This window comes from Lynx canadensis, chromosome B3 (assembly GCF_007474595.2).
Source record: "Lynx canadensis isolate LIC74 chromosome B3, mLynCan4.pri.v2, whole genome shotgun sequence".
Classification (NCBI taxonomy): domain Eukaryota; kingdom Metazoa; phylum Chordata; class Mammalia; order Carnivora; family Felidae; genus Lynx; species Lynx canadensis.
The window spans coordinates 136,190,715-136,207,725 of NC_044308.2; the positions used below are offsets into that span (position 1 = coordinate 136,190,715).

Sequence of the window (17,011 nt, forward strand, 5' to 3'; positions counted from 1 at the left end):
GGATCTGCACCTCACGGGTATCCTAGTTGGCTTCTCCTCGCTCACCTGGTCCATGGGTAGAAATGGGCAGGTTGGCGGTTGGCTCGCGTGGACACAGTGGCCTCAGCCGTGGTTGGGCCCCGAGTCTTGTCAGCCAGGCTCTGCTCAATGGCCATCTGGACCAGCTCGTCCTCGCTCAGGCTGCTATACAGGCTGTATTCCTCATTCCCAATGGTACGCTGTCCGCCCCGAGCGCTGATCTCCGTGGTCATTCTCTTCTGCCTCTCACCCCGGCCTCCAGAAGAGGCACTCCGAGGGGAGGAGAAAGCAGTAAGTCAGAAAGCCCTGTGACGAGACCGAAACCATCCTGGTCACTAACAGTTTGGCAAGAGAGTTATGTTTACCAGCAGGGAAGGCTGTGCTTTCCTCTGGCAAGCTCACGATCATTGTTTATCTATTCATTTTGTCACGTGATCCACTCAAACATCCATTCAGCTCCCCATCTCTCCATCCACTCGTCTGCTCATCAACACACCCACCTGTCTAGTCATCCATCCGATCGTTCGCCCATCTGCCCGTTGATTCATTCTCCCGTGCAGCCATCTGTCCACCCACCTACTCATTTACCCATCTACATCTGTCCATTTATCCAACTGCCTAATCATCCATCCAACCGATCGTGACCCGTCCCCTGATCTGTCTGTCCACCTACCCATCCATGTATCCACCCACCTTCCCATTCACCCGCTCTTACATCTCTCTATGCAACCAACCATCCGTTTGCCCACCATTCATTTTTCCATCCCAGACAGCTTGTCTACACGTGCATGCATGCTTCACTAACTGACAGAGTATTTATTGAGCACCTACTCCGTGTCAGGTGCGCCTCTAAGCGCTGGCGATATAACAATGATGCCAACGGACAAAAATCCCTGCCGTCACCGAGGTTACACAACAATGTCTATGTTTCTTCCTTCCAACAACCTCCCATTCCAGCACGTCTCCTGGTCTCTGTGCTGGGCCGGGGCTGAGAATGTTAGAGATCAATCAGACATGGGCCTGCCCCTTGGGTCCGCAGGATCTAGTTAAAATCAATCATTAAAACGATTTGCCGTGTGAATTCCAAGGACTCTCTTCTTGAAAGAAATTGCCTCGGAGAGAAGTGGACTTTGGTTGAATCAACTCATTTTCGGAAATAAAGTCAAATCAACGAAGCCTGCTTTCTGTTTTGACTGGCGAACAGGCAGTGTGACTGTAGGTCAGTAGTTCTCAGCCCTGGCGGAACATTAGAACCCATGAGGCCGTTTGAAAACTACCCCAAATACCAGTGCTATAATTTGGTTTGTTTAGCAAATATTCACTCCCCACTCCCCGGAGGCAAGGATATCCCTGTTCCCTTCCCCGCTGAGATTGGCTTGGCCCTGTGACTTCCTCTGGCCGATGAACGTTGGTAGACCTGATAAAGCAGCTACTGACATGTGGGTCTGTGTCGCCCCGGAGCCGCTGCCCGTTAGCTGGGCCCCAGAGTGGACCTACTTGGGGCAGCCTGAGCCCAACCCGCACAGGGGAGCCCCTCCCAGCCAAGACTGCAACTGGAAGCCTACGTCAGCCCAGCTGCAGTGACCCGCAGACCCACAGCATGAGAATAAGTGCTTAGTTGGGGTGCTTTGTGACACAGCATCCTTGCGGCTCTAGCTAACCGATGCCCAAGGATACCCAAGTGGCCAAGATGTAAGGATGCCGGACTTCCCAAGTGTTTGGGAGGCCGTTCAAATTAAGATCCTAATACAACACCACTGTCTACCCAACAGAATGGCCCACATGGAAAAGATGTGCAATAGCAAGGGTTGGGGGGTGGGGGGTGGGGGGAGGGGCATGTGAAGCGACCAGATCACCCACCACCATTGGTAGGAGTATCAGATGGTAAAAAGCCCTTTGGAAAATTGATGGCATTTGCTAAAGCTGAACAAACGCATCCTGTGACCCCCAAATTCCAGTCCCAGCTCTAGGGTCAAAAGAACCATGTACATGTATTCACCATAAAACAAGCCCCAAAATATTCACAGCAGTGCCACTCATAAGAAAACCGAGTGGAAACTACCTAAGTGTCTCTGAACATTTGAATGGGTTGAGTGTTGAATGGGTGACCGCGTTGGGGTGTATTCGCGTGATGCACCAACAAGATAGACAAACCACCACTCCACACAATGGGACGATTCTTACAAACCATAGCGAGCGAGAGAAGTCGGATCATAAAGAGCATGTATCCATGACTCGTTTATACAAAGTGCCAGCACAGGAAGACTAAACTGTGGTGACAGGAGTCACAAGGGTGACCTTTGGTGGTTACTAACTGGGAAGACATATGGGCCAGACTTCTGGGGAGCCAACCACACTGTATTTCTTTTTTTTAATTTTATTTTAATGTTTATTTTTGACAGAGAGACAGAAAGAGAGACAGAGACAGATCATGAGCAGAGGAGGGGCAGAGAGAGAGGGAGACACAGAATCTGAAGCAGGCTCCAGGCTCCGAGCTGTCAGCACAGAGCCCGACGCGGGGCTCGAACTCACAGACCGCGAGATCATGACCTGAGCCGAAGTCGGACGCTCAACCGACTGAGCCACCCAGGCACCCCTGGTATTTCTTGAGCTAAGTGGTAACATGGTTGGTCGGTTCTCTTTGCGAGGAACCTGTTCAAGCGTGATCTTTATTTACACACCTCTGTGAGCACATCATACTGCAATAACACATCTACTTAAAAAGTAGGGGTGCCTGGCTGGCTCTAGTCGGTCCAGAACATGCGACTCTTGATCTCGGGGTCGTGAGTTCAAGCCCCATGTTGGGCATGGAGCCTATTGGAAAGGGATAATAACAATTTAAAAAAAACAATAAAAAAATAAAATCATTAAAAAGTATACAAACTAGGTTTTAAAGAGTATTGGTGCTTGGGACCCCCTGTCTCAGACCAATGAAGTCAGAATCTCTGGGAGTGTGGCCCAGGGATGACACCTCTATTGAAAAGCTCCACAGGTGACTGGAAACCACCACCTAGGAGAAAAACTGAAGAATAAAGAATAAAGCAGGAGGGGCGCCTGGATGGCTCAGTCGGTTGAGCGGCCGACTTCGGCTCAGGTCACGATCTCGCGGTCCGTGAGTTCGAGCCCCGCGTCGGGCTCTGTGCTGACAGCTCAGAGCCTGGAGCCTGTTTCGGATTCTGTGTCTCCTTCTCTCTGACCCTCCCCCGTTCGTGCTCTGTCTCTCTCTGTCTCAAAAATAAATAAACATTAAAAAAATTTAAAAAAAATACCCTGATATTGATAGATACCCTTCTAATTCTGGTAACAGCCCTGAGGGTCACAACGACTCCTCCATCCGGCACTAGCAAAGTTATTATTAAGCAGGTCTGGGCTTTTCAAGCACAGCTAGAGGAGGCTGCAGGTCTGAAGACAGCAGATCAGCGAGCGAGCGGCACACAGGCATTTGGGAACAACGACTCTGTGCCCTGCCTCGGTCTCGCTGGTTATCACTCCCCTCTGTCTGCCTCTCTCCACCCATCCTGGCTGGCTCAGACCTAGATCTCCTCCTGCCTGCCTCGGCAGTGGCCTTCACGGCGGTGTCCCAGCCCCACCCACCCACCGTCCCCTCTGAGGACCCACACCCCAGACCTCACCAAGTCCCTGCTCTACCTGCACCTGTTGCCCGGGACTCCCAGCCCTTTGAATCCATTTCTTACTCTCCCTGCACCCATTCCCCCAGCACAGCTGACCTTCCAGGTAAGGCGAAGATGCACCTTTCCCCCAGCCCACCTGCGGCTCCCACCCCAGCGCCCTGGCTTGGGCTGTGCCGACTCATCTTCCTCCTTTCTGCACTCCTCAGGATCCCTTCTCACTCCTCAAGGCCCAGATTGAGTGTGCCTCTCCTTCCAGGATGCCTGCCTAGTTTCTTCCAAGAAGTATTCTGCTGCTACAACTTCTCCCTCTGGGCTGTGGTCAGTAGTTCATGTGTGGACCTGACCTTGGGTCCTCTTCCCGAGGCCATGGGAAGAGAATGCCTGGTTAAAGTTTACTGTACCCTCATGACCGCCTACCCAACAGCCAGTTCCCCCATCTCCTCTGACAGCAGAACAACAGACAACAGAGCAGTGCCCGAGCAGAACTCTTCAGACAACAGAGTGCCCTTTCCCATGGATGAATCATGATTATTCCAAGCCAGTTGGAATGATCTCACCCCCTTGGCCAGTGACTCGTTTAGGGTGGATCTATAGCCTAGCTTTGTCCAAAGACACATAAAGAAAATTCTGCTGGGGCCTCCTAGAAAGAACTTCATCTTCCTAATAAAAGAGACAGCAGTGGAGAAAATAACTCCTCACCCACACCCCTGCTTTGTGTTTGGAGGACTTGATGCTTGGAGCAGCGGCAACCATCTTGTAACCATGAGGGGAAAAGTGCCGGCACCATGAGTTTGACAGAGTGAATGTTGTTAGGTCTTCTGGGTCCTTCATGGTATTGTTGACCTCCTGAACCAATGCTGGTCTGCCCTCTCTGGCTTGACAGGTAGAGACTGAAGATCCTTCTGCTTTAAGCAAATGTTAGTTGGGCTTTTTTTTTTATGCAGTCAAAATCATCTTAAAGTATGGTTCTCAGGTCTGGCCAAGAGTCTTGAAAACATGCCAAGGCCCTGGTCTCACCCGAGATGGATGGACTCAAAGCCTCCAGGGCCGGGGCCCAAGCACTGCAATGTTCAAGGCTTCCCTAACGATTGTAGTGCGTAGCCAGGGCTGAGAACCCTTTTCTAGATCAACATGTCAGGTGGCCATGCTGGTTTTCCACACTAGAGGAGGGGAAGGGCCATTGTGACCTCAGAATCATTTTGTGCCTGATGGTTGGGATGTTGATTTTTTGTAGCAGCATCAACATTAGTTTTGTGTATCGTAAAAATAGCCAAAGACGGGGAATCAAGAGATTTAGGTTCACATAACAACTGACTGTGAGCACCTCTCTTCCTCTCTCTGGCCTTCGATTTTTCCACCTGTTAAATATCAGGATGGCCTAGAGCGCGTCCTCTGATCCTTTGGTCCCCACAGGGGCGCTGCGCAACCAGGTGGGTCCCCAGCCCAGCTGACCCAGGCGCCCTGCTTCCCTGTGCCTGAGGTCTGGGTGGGCCCAGCTCACCTTTGGGAGGGTGGGGAATGGGCTCTGCCCAGTGAGAGGTGACCCCCTTGGCTGCCCCAGGGCCAGGGTCAGGCTTCGACCCACCCCGACCTGGCACAAGGCAGGAATCCCCGCATGTGGTGCTACACTGACCGGAAGTGCTGGTGCCCAGCGCCTGGCCTGGCATCGTTGTGCCCCCATCTGAGGGCATCTGCTCCAGGCCAGGTTGACAAGGGGGAAGACACTGGAGAGAGACAGAGACCTGGGTTATAGTATCCATGTTGATGCTAGAGTGCTGTGTGACCTTGGCCAAGTCCCTGCCCCTCTCTGGGCCTCAGCTTCCCATTGCAAAAAGAGAGTTTTGGGTTTCCAAGTGCTGTTGTAGTTCTTTAGCCTCTACAACTCAGTGAGACATTTGGTTTGTGTTTGTGCTATTAACCCCCAAACTCCCTGTCCCCCAGGGTCCCCTATGGCCACCTTAACAGGTCTACCATATGCAAAGAGCTTAGCATTAGTCATGAGGAAATAAGGAACCCGGTGGTAGCGGAAGGGTCTCAGATCCGGATGTCAGAAGCCCCAGGTCTAGTTTCAATTTGCAACTTACTAGCTGTGTGACCTTATTTGAATCACTTCCCCTTGCTGGGCCTTAGTTCCTTTATCAGTAACAATGGGAATGAGACCACCCACTTCACCACGTTCTAGAAGCCGATGCCTGTGCGGGGGCAGCGTCTGGGTAGGAGGCCCAGCAAGCAGTCGACAGGACCCCCTCCCGCAGCCATTGGCCCTGCAGCCTGGCATGAGCTGATCAGAGGCGTAAGGACAGCAGCTACTGGGCCCCTTTCCTGACCAGACGCCTGTGGGAGGAGCCAGGTAACCATGACCTGGACCTGTCAGTCCCCTACAGCCAATTCCAGACTCCCTCCCCAACAGGTCCGGCCCAGACCCTCCCCAACGGGTCTGGTGGCATCCAGAGACTTGTCAGTTATTTCATGGCATTGTCCCGACAACAGCTCTAGAAAGTAGGAACGTCTTCCCTCGGCTTGACGTTAATTCTTCTATACCTCCACTCCTTCTGAAAGGACTTGATGCCCCTGTGTGGTTGCTCCCATTTTACAGATGAGGCAGTTGAGGTGCAGGAAGGGGAAGGAAAAGGTTCACACAAGGAAGGACAGATAGCTGGAAAGCTGGGATTTGGAGCGCCGGTGTTCCAGGAACGCCATCCAAGTAACCAGCACACGCATCGGCACGGAGCAGGCGGGGGTGACACTGCCATTTTCATCCAGCCAGGATGCCTGACCTACACCTGGGCAGGGAGCCCGCATCAGGCCCTTGACCTACCCAGAGGAAGGGGCACACAGACAGGCGAGGCAGAAAATGGCCTTGAAGGGACCCCGATGGAGAGGGTCTCAGCCCCGGAGAGGGCAAACTCCCCCACACCCCACTGAGCCTAGATAGCTCTTGCTTTCCCCACTGAGATCCTCAGCCTTCGAGGGGCCTTGGGAAAGCCATGTATCTTTAGTTTCCTCACGTGCAAAACGGAGACACGAGTGAGTAGTATTAAGGGGTTGGTGGTAGAATCAGGGCCCAGGGGTGCACAGGCTTAGCTCTGGGCCTGGCCGTTAGGAGGTGACAGCAGGCTGCCTCAGGAGGGGACTCTGCAGCCCTGGGCCTAAGCAGTTACAGGCCCGGGATGCCTGCCAGGGACACTGGGGTCTGTCTCCTGGAGGAGGAGGTGGGGGTGGGGGGTGGAGGCGGCTGGCGCTGCTCGATCTCAGAGGCAGGGGCAGTTATAAAGCAGCCTGTGGGGTCAGCTTGACCAGATTCAAGTCACAGCCTTGCCAGTGATTAGCTGTGTGATCCCTTAGAATCCCAAGCTCTCTGTCTATAAAACGGACATAATAAGAGTGCCTATGTCATGTCAGAGAGAGGGACACTGATCCTGGGAGATGCCCTGTCCCTCTTTTGGCCTCGGTTTCCTTTCTCTGCATGCTGCCTAGCTTGATTTCTGAGGCTTCTGCCCAGGGCTGGGCCACCTTCTAGGCCTGAGTCCTGGAGAGAGACGCCAGCCGTCCCTAGGGACCTTTTGGGAGGCTGGTTGGGATAACAAATAGCCCTTTCCCAGAGAAAGCAGGAGGCAGGTGGTTTTACCCGGGGAAGCGAGGGGCCTGCAGCGGGAGGGGAGTTCAAGGGCAGCCGGTCCAAGACCAGCTTGGAAAGGAGAGACCGGGACCACCCCTGGGGCCTCCGGGGGCCCCTCTCTTGCCCCCTTTGCAGCACCCCAAACATTGGCTCCAGTGGAGCTCTCTCTCCAGGTGGCATCTGTAAAATGGGACAACAGCGACTCTGAAGGTTTCTTGACTTAGCACATGCAAAGCACTCTGAGCAGCACCCGGCCCATCCATAGTCAGTGTTCCTCTAAGCTGGGCCTCAGTTTCTCCATCTGTGAAATGGGCACACAGACATGGGCCCTTGCAGGGGCTGAGGATGTGCTGAGGATGAAACAATAGCATTTGCAAAGTGGTCCTGCTTGCCCTCAGTCCCTTCCCTCCCACAGATCCCAGCTTGCTGCCAACCAGGGGCTGCCTGGGCAGTGGCTCTGGAGCGGAGGGTAGGGTCCCGGGGCTGCTGGGAGCTGCGGTGGGAGGAGTGGCTCCGTCGGTGTCTTATTGGAAAACTGGTGATGGGGGCATGGTTGGGAGGGCATGGGCCAAGGAGGGGAACTGGCAGTCATCATCCAGCACCCCAGGCTGCCTCTCAACCAGGGACCGGGGTCAGGAGTATGAGCGGGGACAAGCCACTTCCAGACGTGAGGCTGTTCGTAGACGGAACCCGGCTCATCCACCTTCCCGGCCCTTCCCTGCCTGTCACATGGCCAGTCGTCCTTCCAGATGCCGTTCAAGCATCTCTTCCACCAGGAAGCCTCCCTGATTCGATGTCTGAGGCATCCAGAGCTGCCTCCATTGCTCTAATGGCCTGCTCTGGGCCTATCTCCCCATAGAATCCAGAAACTTCCAAATTGCATGACTCTATCACATTCGTGTCATGACCCCAGGATGTAACCCAAGGCCAGATGCACAGTAGATGTTTATTAAATGCTGGATGAATGAATGAATGAATGAATGAGTCAAACCTTGGAAGCGGAGCTGTTATCAAGATCACTGCACCGGCAGGTGGTGCAGCCACGGGGGTCCCACTGCCCGGGTTCAGCCCTGGCCCTGCCACCTATTGGCTGTGCGATGGGGAGCAGGTTACTTCCCCCACCCCGGGGACCTCACTTGGCCCATCTGTAAAATGGAGATAATCGGAGCATACAGCCCCTGGAAGCGTCATCAGATGAAATGAGGTAACATGTATACATGCGGAGAATAGCACTTGGCACGCAGCCAGTGGCCCAGGAAAATCGTCTAAAGTCATTCAATGGCTCCCAAGATGCTGTGATCCTCTGCTCTGACTCATCCCTGCTGGGACGACGTTCGCTTGGACCTCGTTCCCAGTTGGCAGTTTCCAAGGAGGCTCCTTCTGAGGGGCTTGGATTCTCCTACACTGTCCTCCATTTAAAAAGAGTGACAGCAACAGCGAGCCAGCCTTCTCTTGACAGCTGTGGTCGAGAGGTAAAGCTGTGACTGTGGCTGTGGCCGCCGACCGGGTGGCTGGGTCAGTGATGGGGTCAGCACCCAGGCTGGATTTTGTCCCCTCATTGCAAATCCTCTGCTCCCCAGGGTCCCTCCTGCCCCCTCCGCCCTTCCTACTCACGTCACCCGCTGTCCTAGGAGCTTCGGGAAGGAGTCACAACCTGTTCCACTCTCCTCTCAATCGCGGGTTTGAATTTATATACGAGGCGACAGCCTACAAATGACAGGTGTGGCATAATGTTCCTCGGTGTCCACAAGCGTCTCTCAGGTGTGAGAGGGGCGTGCTCACCATTCGGTTTAGCTCGTACACAGCACACTGTCGCGTACATCTGTCACTGCAGATCGCAATGTGTGTTTGCGAAACCACCCCCTAATGCCTTCCCCCGCAGTTAATTTATGGTCTCACACACGTTGTGAGTTTGAGCCGCCTGATAAATCTGTGATAAGAGTATTGTTGTTCCCATTCTACAGATGAGGAAACAGAGGCACATCAGGGAGAAACTGACAAGGAAGAGACGAAAGCCTACAGCATCGGACTTGACCGTTGTCCTCCCCCCATGTAGCCGACAGCAGCATCCCTCTGTTCTGTGGGTTTGAGGAAAGGCCGGAGTCACACTGAAGGCCGCATGTATGTAATCAGAAGGTCTACGTGTATATGTGTACATGGGGATACGTGCACATCTATCTTACAAGCGTACCCATCTGCCAATTGCAAAAGTTTCAGTTTCTTGCAAAGATCACATGAGCCTCGGCCCGAGGCAATCCTGACGGCCCGGGGCCATGCGAGGAAGCGGGGACTTGGCCCCCAGGGTCTTTGACCCCACTCCATGCAAAGCCCAGTAAGTTTCTGTCAAAACTACTCTCTCCGGGGGCGCCTGGGTGGCGCAGTCGGTTGAGCGTCCGACTTCAGCCAGGTCACGATCTCGCGGTCCGGGAGTTCGAGCCCCGCGTCGGGCTCTGGGCTGATGGCTCAGAGCCTGGAGCCTGTTTCCGATTCTGTGTCTCCCTCTCTCTCTGCCCCTCTCCCGTTCATGCTCTGTCTCTCTCTGTCCCAAAAATAAATAAACGTTGAAAAAAAAAAAAATTTAAAAAAAAAAAAAAAAAAAACTACTCTCTCCGATCTGCCATTCTGTCAGGCTGTAGAGGGTTCTAGAAAATCCAGACACACTTCTAGCTTGAGGGCTCATGGCTGTAAATCATTCAAATGTTCTCTCCCCTTCCTGGGTCCTACTGCTTGAAAACCTAAATCCTAAAGGGAGCTGGTATTTGTGGTCCACTGTACCATTTGACCTTCCCAGTACCTGGTGGGGTGGGGTAGCGCTCTTCCCATAGTGCAGAAGGGAAGACTGAGGCCTGGGTCGCAATTGGCCCAGTGGGTTGAGAACTGGCCTCCCTGCCCTTCTTTTTCATAGGACCCTCTGACAATGAGTATTCAGGGCAGCAGCCAGGGGTCACTTACTCTGCAAGTTTCTGCCGGGGGTGAGCCAGCCCTGAGGAGATGGGGAGTGGAATCCAGGCCACTTCGCTTGGGGCCCCAGGAGGGGCTCAGGTCAAAGCCCTAGGGTAGGTTTCTGCAGTGGGGCAGTGTTGACAGGCCTCTGGCTGCTGGCTCTCGGGCCTCACAGCTGCTGGGGACTCTGAGCCTTTTGTGCAGACTCTTAAAGATTCTAAGAAGTCCCTCCCAGCTCTGCTAATCCCCGACCCTTTGATGCAGTTTACAAGCCCCTGGCTTCCCTCAGGCCAGGACTTTTAGGCTTCCAAGGTTGGGCCAGGATTGCTGGAAGTTAACAAGGGGAACTGCTGGGGGGGGGGGGGCAGGTCTCCCCCACCCCCACCATACAGGCTCTCTCCCCATTGTATGAGGCTGAGATAGGGGTGGGCACTGGCCCAAGGTCACCCAGGTAGGAGGTGATGACCGGAGATTTGAACCCGTCCAAAGCTGGCTCTGTTCCCGCTCAGCCATGCCACCCGGCCCTGCCCATCCGATGGGCCAGGGAGACCAGGGCCCCGTCTGGTCTGGAGGTGAGCGCCCTTTGCTGACCTCCCTCTGCGTGGATCTCTGACAACCAGTCTTGGGGGTTTATTTATTTATTGGTGTACATTGAGGAAGCCACCCAAAGCAGGAGGAAAGAGCGTGAGGAGAGAGGGAAGTAGGAAAAACAATGGAAAAAATTTTTTGTTGTTGTTTGTGGGTGGAAAACCATCTGTTTTCCAAGGAAAAGCATTAATTCCACACAGACCCAAAGGTCCACCATCTGAGGCGGCGCCGTGAGCACCAGCTTAGAGGAGCATCAACGAAGGCCAGGTTTCCTTTTTATTTCTTTGGGCCCCAAGCTTGAACCTCCGGGCCCTTCGGTCACCTTTGCCTCAGTCTCGCAGACGGAAGGCTCTTCCCTCACCTGCTGGCCCTGCAGGGGGCTGGCCCTAGCCCCCTCCGCACGCCTCCTGACCCATCATCCTGTCCCTCTCCTACTGCAGCCAGACCCACCATTGGGGCTCAGCTGCAAACAGGTCTGGGTGCTGGATTCCAGGCCCCAACCCAGTTTCTGCCCAGGATTCGGCAAATGCCAGGCCCTGCCATCTGTGCCAGCAGCCTGGGGGGTGGGGGAGGGGGCCTTACGGTCCAGGTCCGAGACTCCAACAGCCACCGCCCCTGCCCTTCTGCAACCCAAGTGCTGCCTTGCCCAGCCTTGTCCTGGGCAGCAGGAGAACATAGGCCCTCACCTTGGCCCCGGGGGGGGCCGGGGGCTCTGGAAACCCTAGCTCCAGTCTGCACATTGGGAAGGCTCAGCGGGGCAGGAGGGCCCTCCCAGACCCCCTCCTCACCTGGATCCAACCGCAGTACTGCCTGGAAATCTTTGAATCAGGGTCCCACCAAAGTCTTTCTCCTTTCTGTTTTTCGCTCCCCACCCCCACTGCCTTTATTTAAATCTTTTTCTTCTTCTCTCTGTTTGCCTGCTTTTCCTCTTTTTCTACCCCTCTCCTTTGTGTCCCTTTCTTTAAAAAATCAGGCAAGTTAGGAGCCAATTATATTCCTGGGCATTAATTAGTCCGAAAGAACGTGCTAAGGATAAAAGGTAAAAATACAAACCAGTCCTGCGACCGGCCACCTCCTCTGGGCAGCCTGACCCTCTGTAGCTCAGAAATGGAAGGACATTGGGCGGGTCCAGAGATATTTTTGTGACTCCTTTGGGAGAACTCTCTTGGATCTAGCCTGTCCACAATATACAGGGACCTTATGATGCCTTGACTGTGCCAGGGGCGGGTCTGTTTACCGCGGCACTGGGCCCCAGGGAGGCCGTGGCTTTGAATGTGAACCCTGGAGGCCAAGAGGCCAGGTTTTGATCCCGAACTTAACACCTCATAGCTGTCTGGCCCCAGGCAAGACCCTTAACCTCTCAGAACCTCAGTTTCCACATCTAGAAAATGGGAGTCATGATCACCTCTAACTCAGGATGCCCTTGAGAAACATCAGTAAGAGAAATCACCTCAAGCACTGGGCCAGTGCCTGGCTCCCAGGAGGTGTCCGATGAGTTGCTCGCGGCTATTGATTGCCATGTTATTCGTCGTGAGGTCACGGGAGTGGGGGCAGTGGAGGACCCGGGGCACTCAGGGCCTGACCTGTTTGTGCAAGAATGGATGATGCAAACGAGAACAGCGCCAGGTGGGAGCCACCGCCAGCTCCCGGAGGAGGCCGAGCTGTAAACAGGCCTGCCACCAGCTGTCGGGACCCATCCAACTGTTTTGGAAGTGACTGGGGCATCTGCCTGGGGCTGCCTCGCCCCTGCTCTACCCCAGGCCTGGGATGCCGAGGGCAGGGGCCGTGGCTGCTCTTCTGCCCCAGCCGGCTCTGCCCCGGGGCCCCGGGAGCTCTCTCCACCCCTGCCTTGCTTACACCCCAGCTTTCCCTTATGGGCGGAGAGTCCTGCTACCCTCTGCAGGGGGGCGGCCCCTGCCCTGCCTGCTGTCTCCGTCATTTATCTGTCTTCCCTAAGGAGCGCTGCCCCTCTTCTTCCTCATTCCCCTCCATTCCCCTGGCTTCCCGAGGAGCTACCTAGAGTCAGATCGCACCTGAACCCCCTTTGCTCCAACGCAATCAGCAAACATGCCATCTTCCCGCCAGGCCGGGGGTATCTGCATCTCCCTCTGGCTTCCCTCCCCACCACGCCAGTGTTGCCCCACTTCATGAGCCTTTGTTGTAGCCTCTTGGCACCTCCCGACACCCCAGACCCACCCTGACTTGTCTGCCTTTGCCCCAGCTGCCCCTCCACCTGGAGGTCCCTCGCCCTGTCCTTCTGCCTGGTGACATCCAGCCATCTTTTCAAAAGCTGTCCCCTCCCTGCATATGTCCTTGTGCTCACACACACACACACACACACACACAAACACGAGGCACTCTAGCGTCTCTGCATTCCCTCAGCGCTCTGTTAAATCTCACAAAGCATTTCTCATTCTTTACATGGTGTCAGTCTCTGTTTGCAGACTGGATTTCCTCTCGTAAGCCCCGAGCAGCTTGGAGACACAGCTCACCGCACCGGGCTGCTATCGTCCCACAAAACTGTGCACACAGAGGCACGCCATGGACGTACGTGACACTGATGCCCTCATGCATAAAAATAGCTATCTATTCACCTGACCTGAAAGCCTTTCTGAAAGTCACTTGTCCCCCCCGGATACTGCCCAAGGCCTACGGAACCCACAATAGCGACACCGATAACCCCATTTCATTTCCACGTCCAGAAGTGCACCGCAGGGTGAGACTGTGAGTGAGCGTCCCCCAGAAGAATGCGTACGTGTGCGCACACAGCTGATTCCACGTCCCCCAGGTCCAAAGTGAAAGTCACCAGCATGCTTTGTGACACAAGAGACTAGAGAGAGGGACGCAGGCAAGCGGTCTGATGATAAGAATCACGACCAAGCAGCGCAGTGGTTAAGTCCCAGCCAAGCAACCTTCCCTGAGGTCTGTGTAAGAACGTTGAAAGCATGCATTACCTGTTAGGCTCTGAAACAGGGGCCCAATTCGGGGGAACTAAAAAGGGTTTTCTTGAGAGTGCCTTAATTCAGAACATCCTCCCTGAGTTTTCCTCCTGCCCTGGCCCTGAGCTTTTGGCCGCTCTGCCCAGGCAGTTCTGAAGCACTTTCCTTTGAAGCAGGGAGTTTATTTCGGGCCCACCGCATGACCAGTGATGGCAAGCCAAACTATAAGATGTTGTGCATCTCGGATTTCCTGTTTGAAGATTGCACCGGGGGAGGCTGCCATGCCGCCTTCGGTTCCTCCGTGGCGACGCGTCAATTACGGACCTCGCGGCAGAGAGCATCTCAGAGCGCTGGCCCTCACGTGACGTCGTCGTTTGTGATCCTTGACATGGAGGCCATATATGGGTATGTTTCTGGAACTCCCCAGGACGGGGAGAGAGAGAGAGAGAGAGAGGAGGGGAAAGAGGGTGGGGGAACGGGAGCGAGCAGCGGGGGGGGGGGGGGGGATAAAAGAGACAGAGCCGGGGACACTGGGGGGCGTGAGAAGGGAGGCAAGTGCGGAGATGATGGAGAAGAAGGAAGAGGTGAAGGGGGGAGAGGATAAGGCATAAGTGAGAGAAGAAAAGAAAGAAGAAGACATAATTGGGGAAAGCGGGGAAGCAAAGGGAGAGGGACACTGAGATAATCAGGGGATGGAACGGAGCCAGGAGGGACTTGACAGAAGGGGGAGGAGAGGGGGAGGGGAGGGGGGAGACAGGCGGCTGGGAAGAGGGGGAGGAGAAGGGCGGATAGAGGGAAGGCAGGGAGGCAGAAGATGGACGGAACAAGAGCAAGGGAAACGAGGGAGGCAGAAGGGGGTTTGGGTTTGGGGTAAGGGGCCTGGGCAGACGAGCAGAGCATGCCACAGGGGCAGGGTGGTTCAGGGATCCAGCTGCGGGGGGCCGGGACGCCGTGGGGTGCGGCTGGGCTGCGGAGGGTAGGGGAGCAAAGAAGCAAGCATGTGGACAAGCCCCAGCAGGCACACAGCGGAGGGAAGCCTTCCTCCAGGGCCAGGGAAGAGGGCCCCTGTTTCTGGGATCGACCCAATGGCACAAGATGTCAGCATCATCAGGTGGCAAGGACAACACCCACGGCCACGTGCACTGAGCGTCCGGGATGCTCCTGGCACGTTGCCAGACGCTTCCATCCCCACAGGCTGGTGTGGGGGAGGGGGCTGGAAACGTCACTTGGTCCATTCTGAATATTCTTCTGAATTTCAATTTCGAAGGCCCTTTCGCCTCGGAGGATTTTGGGTTTCCGACCCCGTAGCGTGATTTCTTCATGCGGGGCGAAGGGCCAGCCAGGCACCCCTCCACTAACAAATGACGTCATCCTGCTGTACCCACACAACCTTCCTAGCAGGTGCTATGTCGCAGATGAGGAAACTGAGGCCCAGAGAGGTTGGGGACTTGTCCATAATCCCACAATGTACAAGTGGTGGTTTACACCTGAACCAGAACTTTCTGACGCAAAAGGCAGTGCTTTTAGCCACAGCTCCACCCGCCATGTAACAGGGAATCCGAATGTTGGGACCAAACAAAGAACCCCACCCACAAGCCTATGAAAGTAAATTGGTGGACATTTGCTTTTTTTAACCTTGGACCTTACTCATCCTAGCTGGGAGCATTGACACTGCAGTAAAGGTCCGCAAAGCCCAAGACAAAGACAGGCCGGCCTGTCCATTGACGTCACGGGTTGGTCACGTCCAGCACGAACGGGTCGGGCTAAGTCAGCAGTTCCTGCCTGAAGCCGCACAGTAGAACCCTATGAAACGTACCTGTGCCTGACTCTTCCCCCAGAGATTCTTCTTGAATGCATGTGAGCGGAGGGCCGAACAGCACTGACTTTTTAAAACTTTTTATTAACGTATCATACACACAAAAAGCGCACATAGGTGCACAGCTCCACCGAACTTTGCAAACAGAGGACACTCAGCATCTGCATCGAAGGGAGGATCTTAGCAGCCCTCCCCCACTTTTGCACCCCTCTTTGCCCCCGTCTCTACACTACCACCCACCTCCTCCTGCCAAGGAGGGGTGACCACTCCCCTGACCTCTAACAGTAAAGGTTGTTTTGAATGTCCTCCGAACGGCCTCATCCCTGTGTCTTCTTCCCGTGTGGTGTGAGATTCGTCCACATGACGGGTGTCCCTTCCCACGGCCGTGCGGTATCCTGAGCTGCGGCTTCTCTGTTCCACTGGTGGCGGACTTCTGGGGAGTTTGGGACAATGATGAACAGTATAGCTCGAACATTCCAGCACACATCTTTTGGTGCGTGCGTGTCCGCATTTCTGTTGGGCGTGCACCTCAGATGGGAGTCGCTGGGCCCCAGGGTGGGCATGTGTTCAACTTTAGTAAGTTTTCCCAAGTTGTCATACCAGTGACAAATCCCCATTCCTGTCAGCCACGTAGAAGAATCCCGGTTGCAGGGCACCTGGGTGGCTCAGTCGGTTAAGCGTCCGACTTCGGCTCGGGTCTTGATCTCGCGGTTCGTGAGTTCGAGCCCCGCATGGGGCTCTGTGCTGACAGCTCGGAGCCTTTTGCCTGCTTCAGATTCCGTGTCTCCCTGTCTCTCTGCCCCTCCCCCACTCACACTCTATCTCTCTCTCAAAAATAAAAGGAATTCAGAAACAAGAATCCCAGGTGTGCTAGCTTTTTTCGTATCAGCCATTCTGATAGGTTTCAGCGGTATCTTGTTTCAGTGTTAACTGGCATGTCCCGGATGACAAACGACATCGAGTGTCGGAGAATCCCTGGCCTCAGTGATCTCTGAGGCCTCCACCTTTGTATAAGACCCCAGAGGTGGTCCTGTGGAACAGTCCTCCAGGGAGCATTTTCACGGAGACGTGGGTAACAGAGGGACCGATAGATGCTGAGGCAGAAAGCGAACAACTGGTCGACCTGCAGGGAGGCAGGAGGAAGGACGTGACCACCAAGGAAAAGCCCCAAGGCTCACACTTGGCACCAGGGAGGTTCTATTTTCTGATCCTAAATAGAACCTTCCCTCCCTCCCTCTCTAGTCCCTCATCCCGCTTCATTTTTCTCTATAACACTTATCACCCCCCTTACCAATTACGTATTTATGTCATTTGTTTATTGCCTACCTCTCCCACCTAGAACAGTCTTTCTGTTCCCTGCTGCGTGTCAGTGCCTACAACAGTGCCTGGGACGTAGTAAGTGCTCACTAAGTAACTGTTGAATGTATGTGCTACCAGGCAAGCCACACAGCTCCCA

At 54.6% G+C, this 17,011-nt stretch overlaps 1 protein-coding gene and 1 long non-coding RNA gene across 4 annotated transcripts in view; one reads left to right on the top strand and one right to left on the bottom strand.

The window, feature by feature from the left end:
- The window catches only part of ASB2 (ankyrin repeat and SOCS box containing 2), a 42,491-nt gene extending 28,673 nt beyond the window's left edge, over positions 1–13,818 (bottom strand). For 2 of the 3 annotated variants that reach the window (XM_030319861.1, XM_030319863.1), the window contains exons 1-2: positions 13,755–13,818; positions 46–324 (exon numbers count right to left, since the gene is read on the bottom strand). In XM_030319861.1, the coding sequence (XP_030175721.1) occupies positions 46–251 (206 nt within the window). In that variant the 5' untranslated portion in view covers positions 252–324; positions 13,755–13,818. Of the gene's footprint in view, positions 1–45; positions 325–12,250; positions 12,384–13,754 lie in introns of all 3 variants that reach the window. The other variant, XM_030319862.1, reaches the window with a different exon arrangement.
- LOC115516816 lies at positions 12,346–15,863 on the top strand. The gene is made up of 2 exons (XR_003969673.1): positions 12,346–14,144; positions 15,396–15,863. It is a non-coding gene; the product is annotated as an uncharacterized LOC115516816 (long non-coding RNA).
- The last annotated feature ends 1,148 nt before the right edge of the window (positions 15,864–17,011 follow it).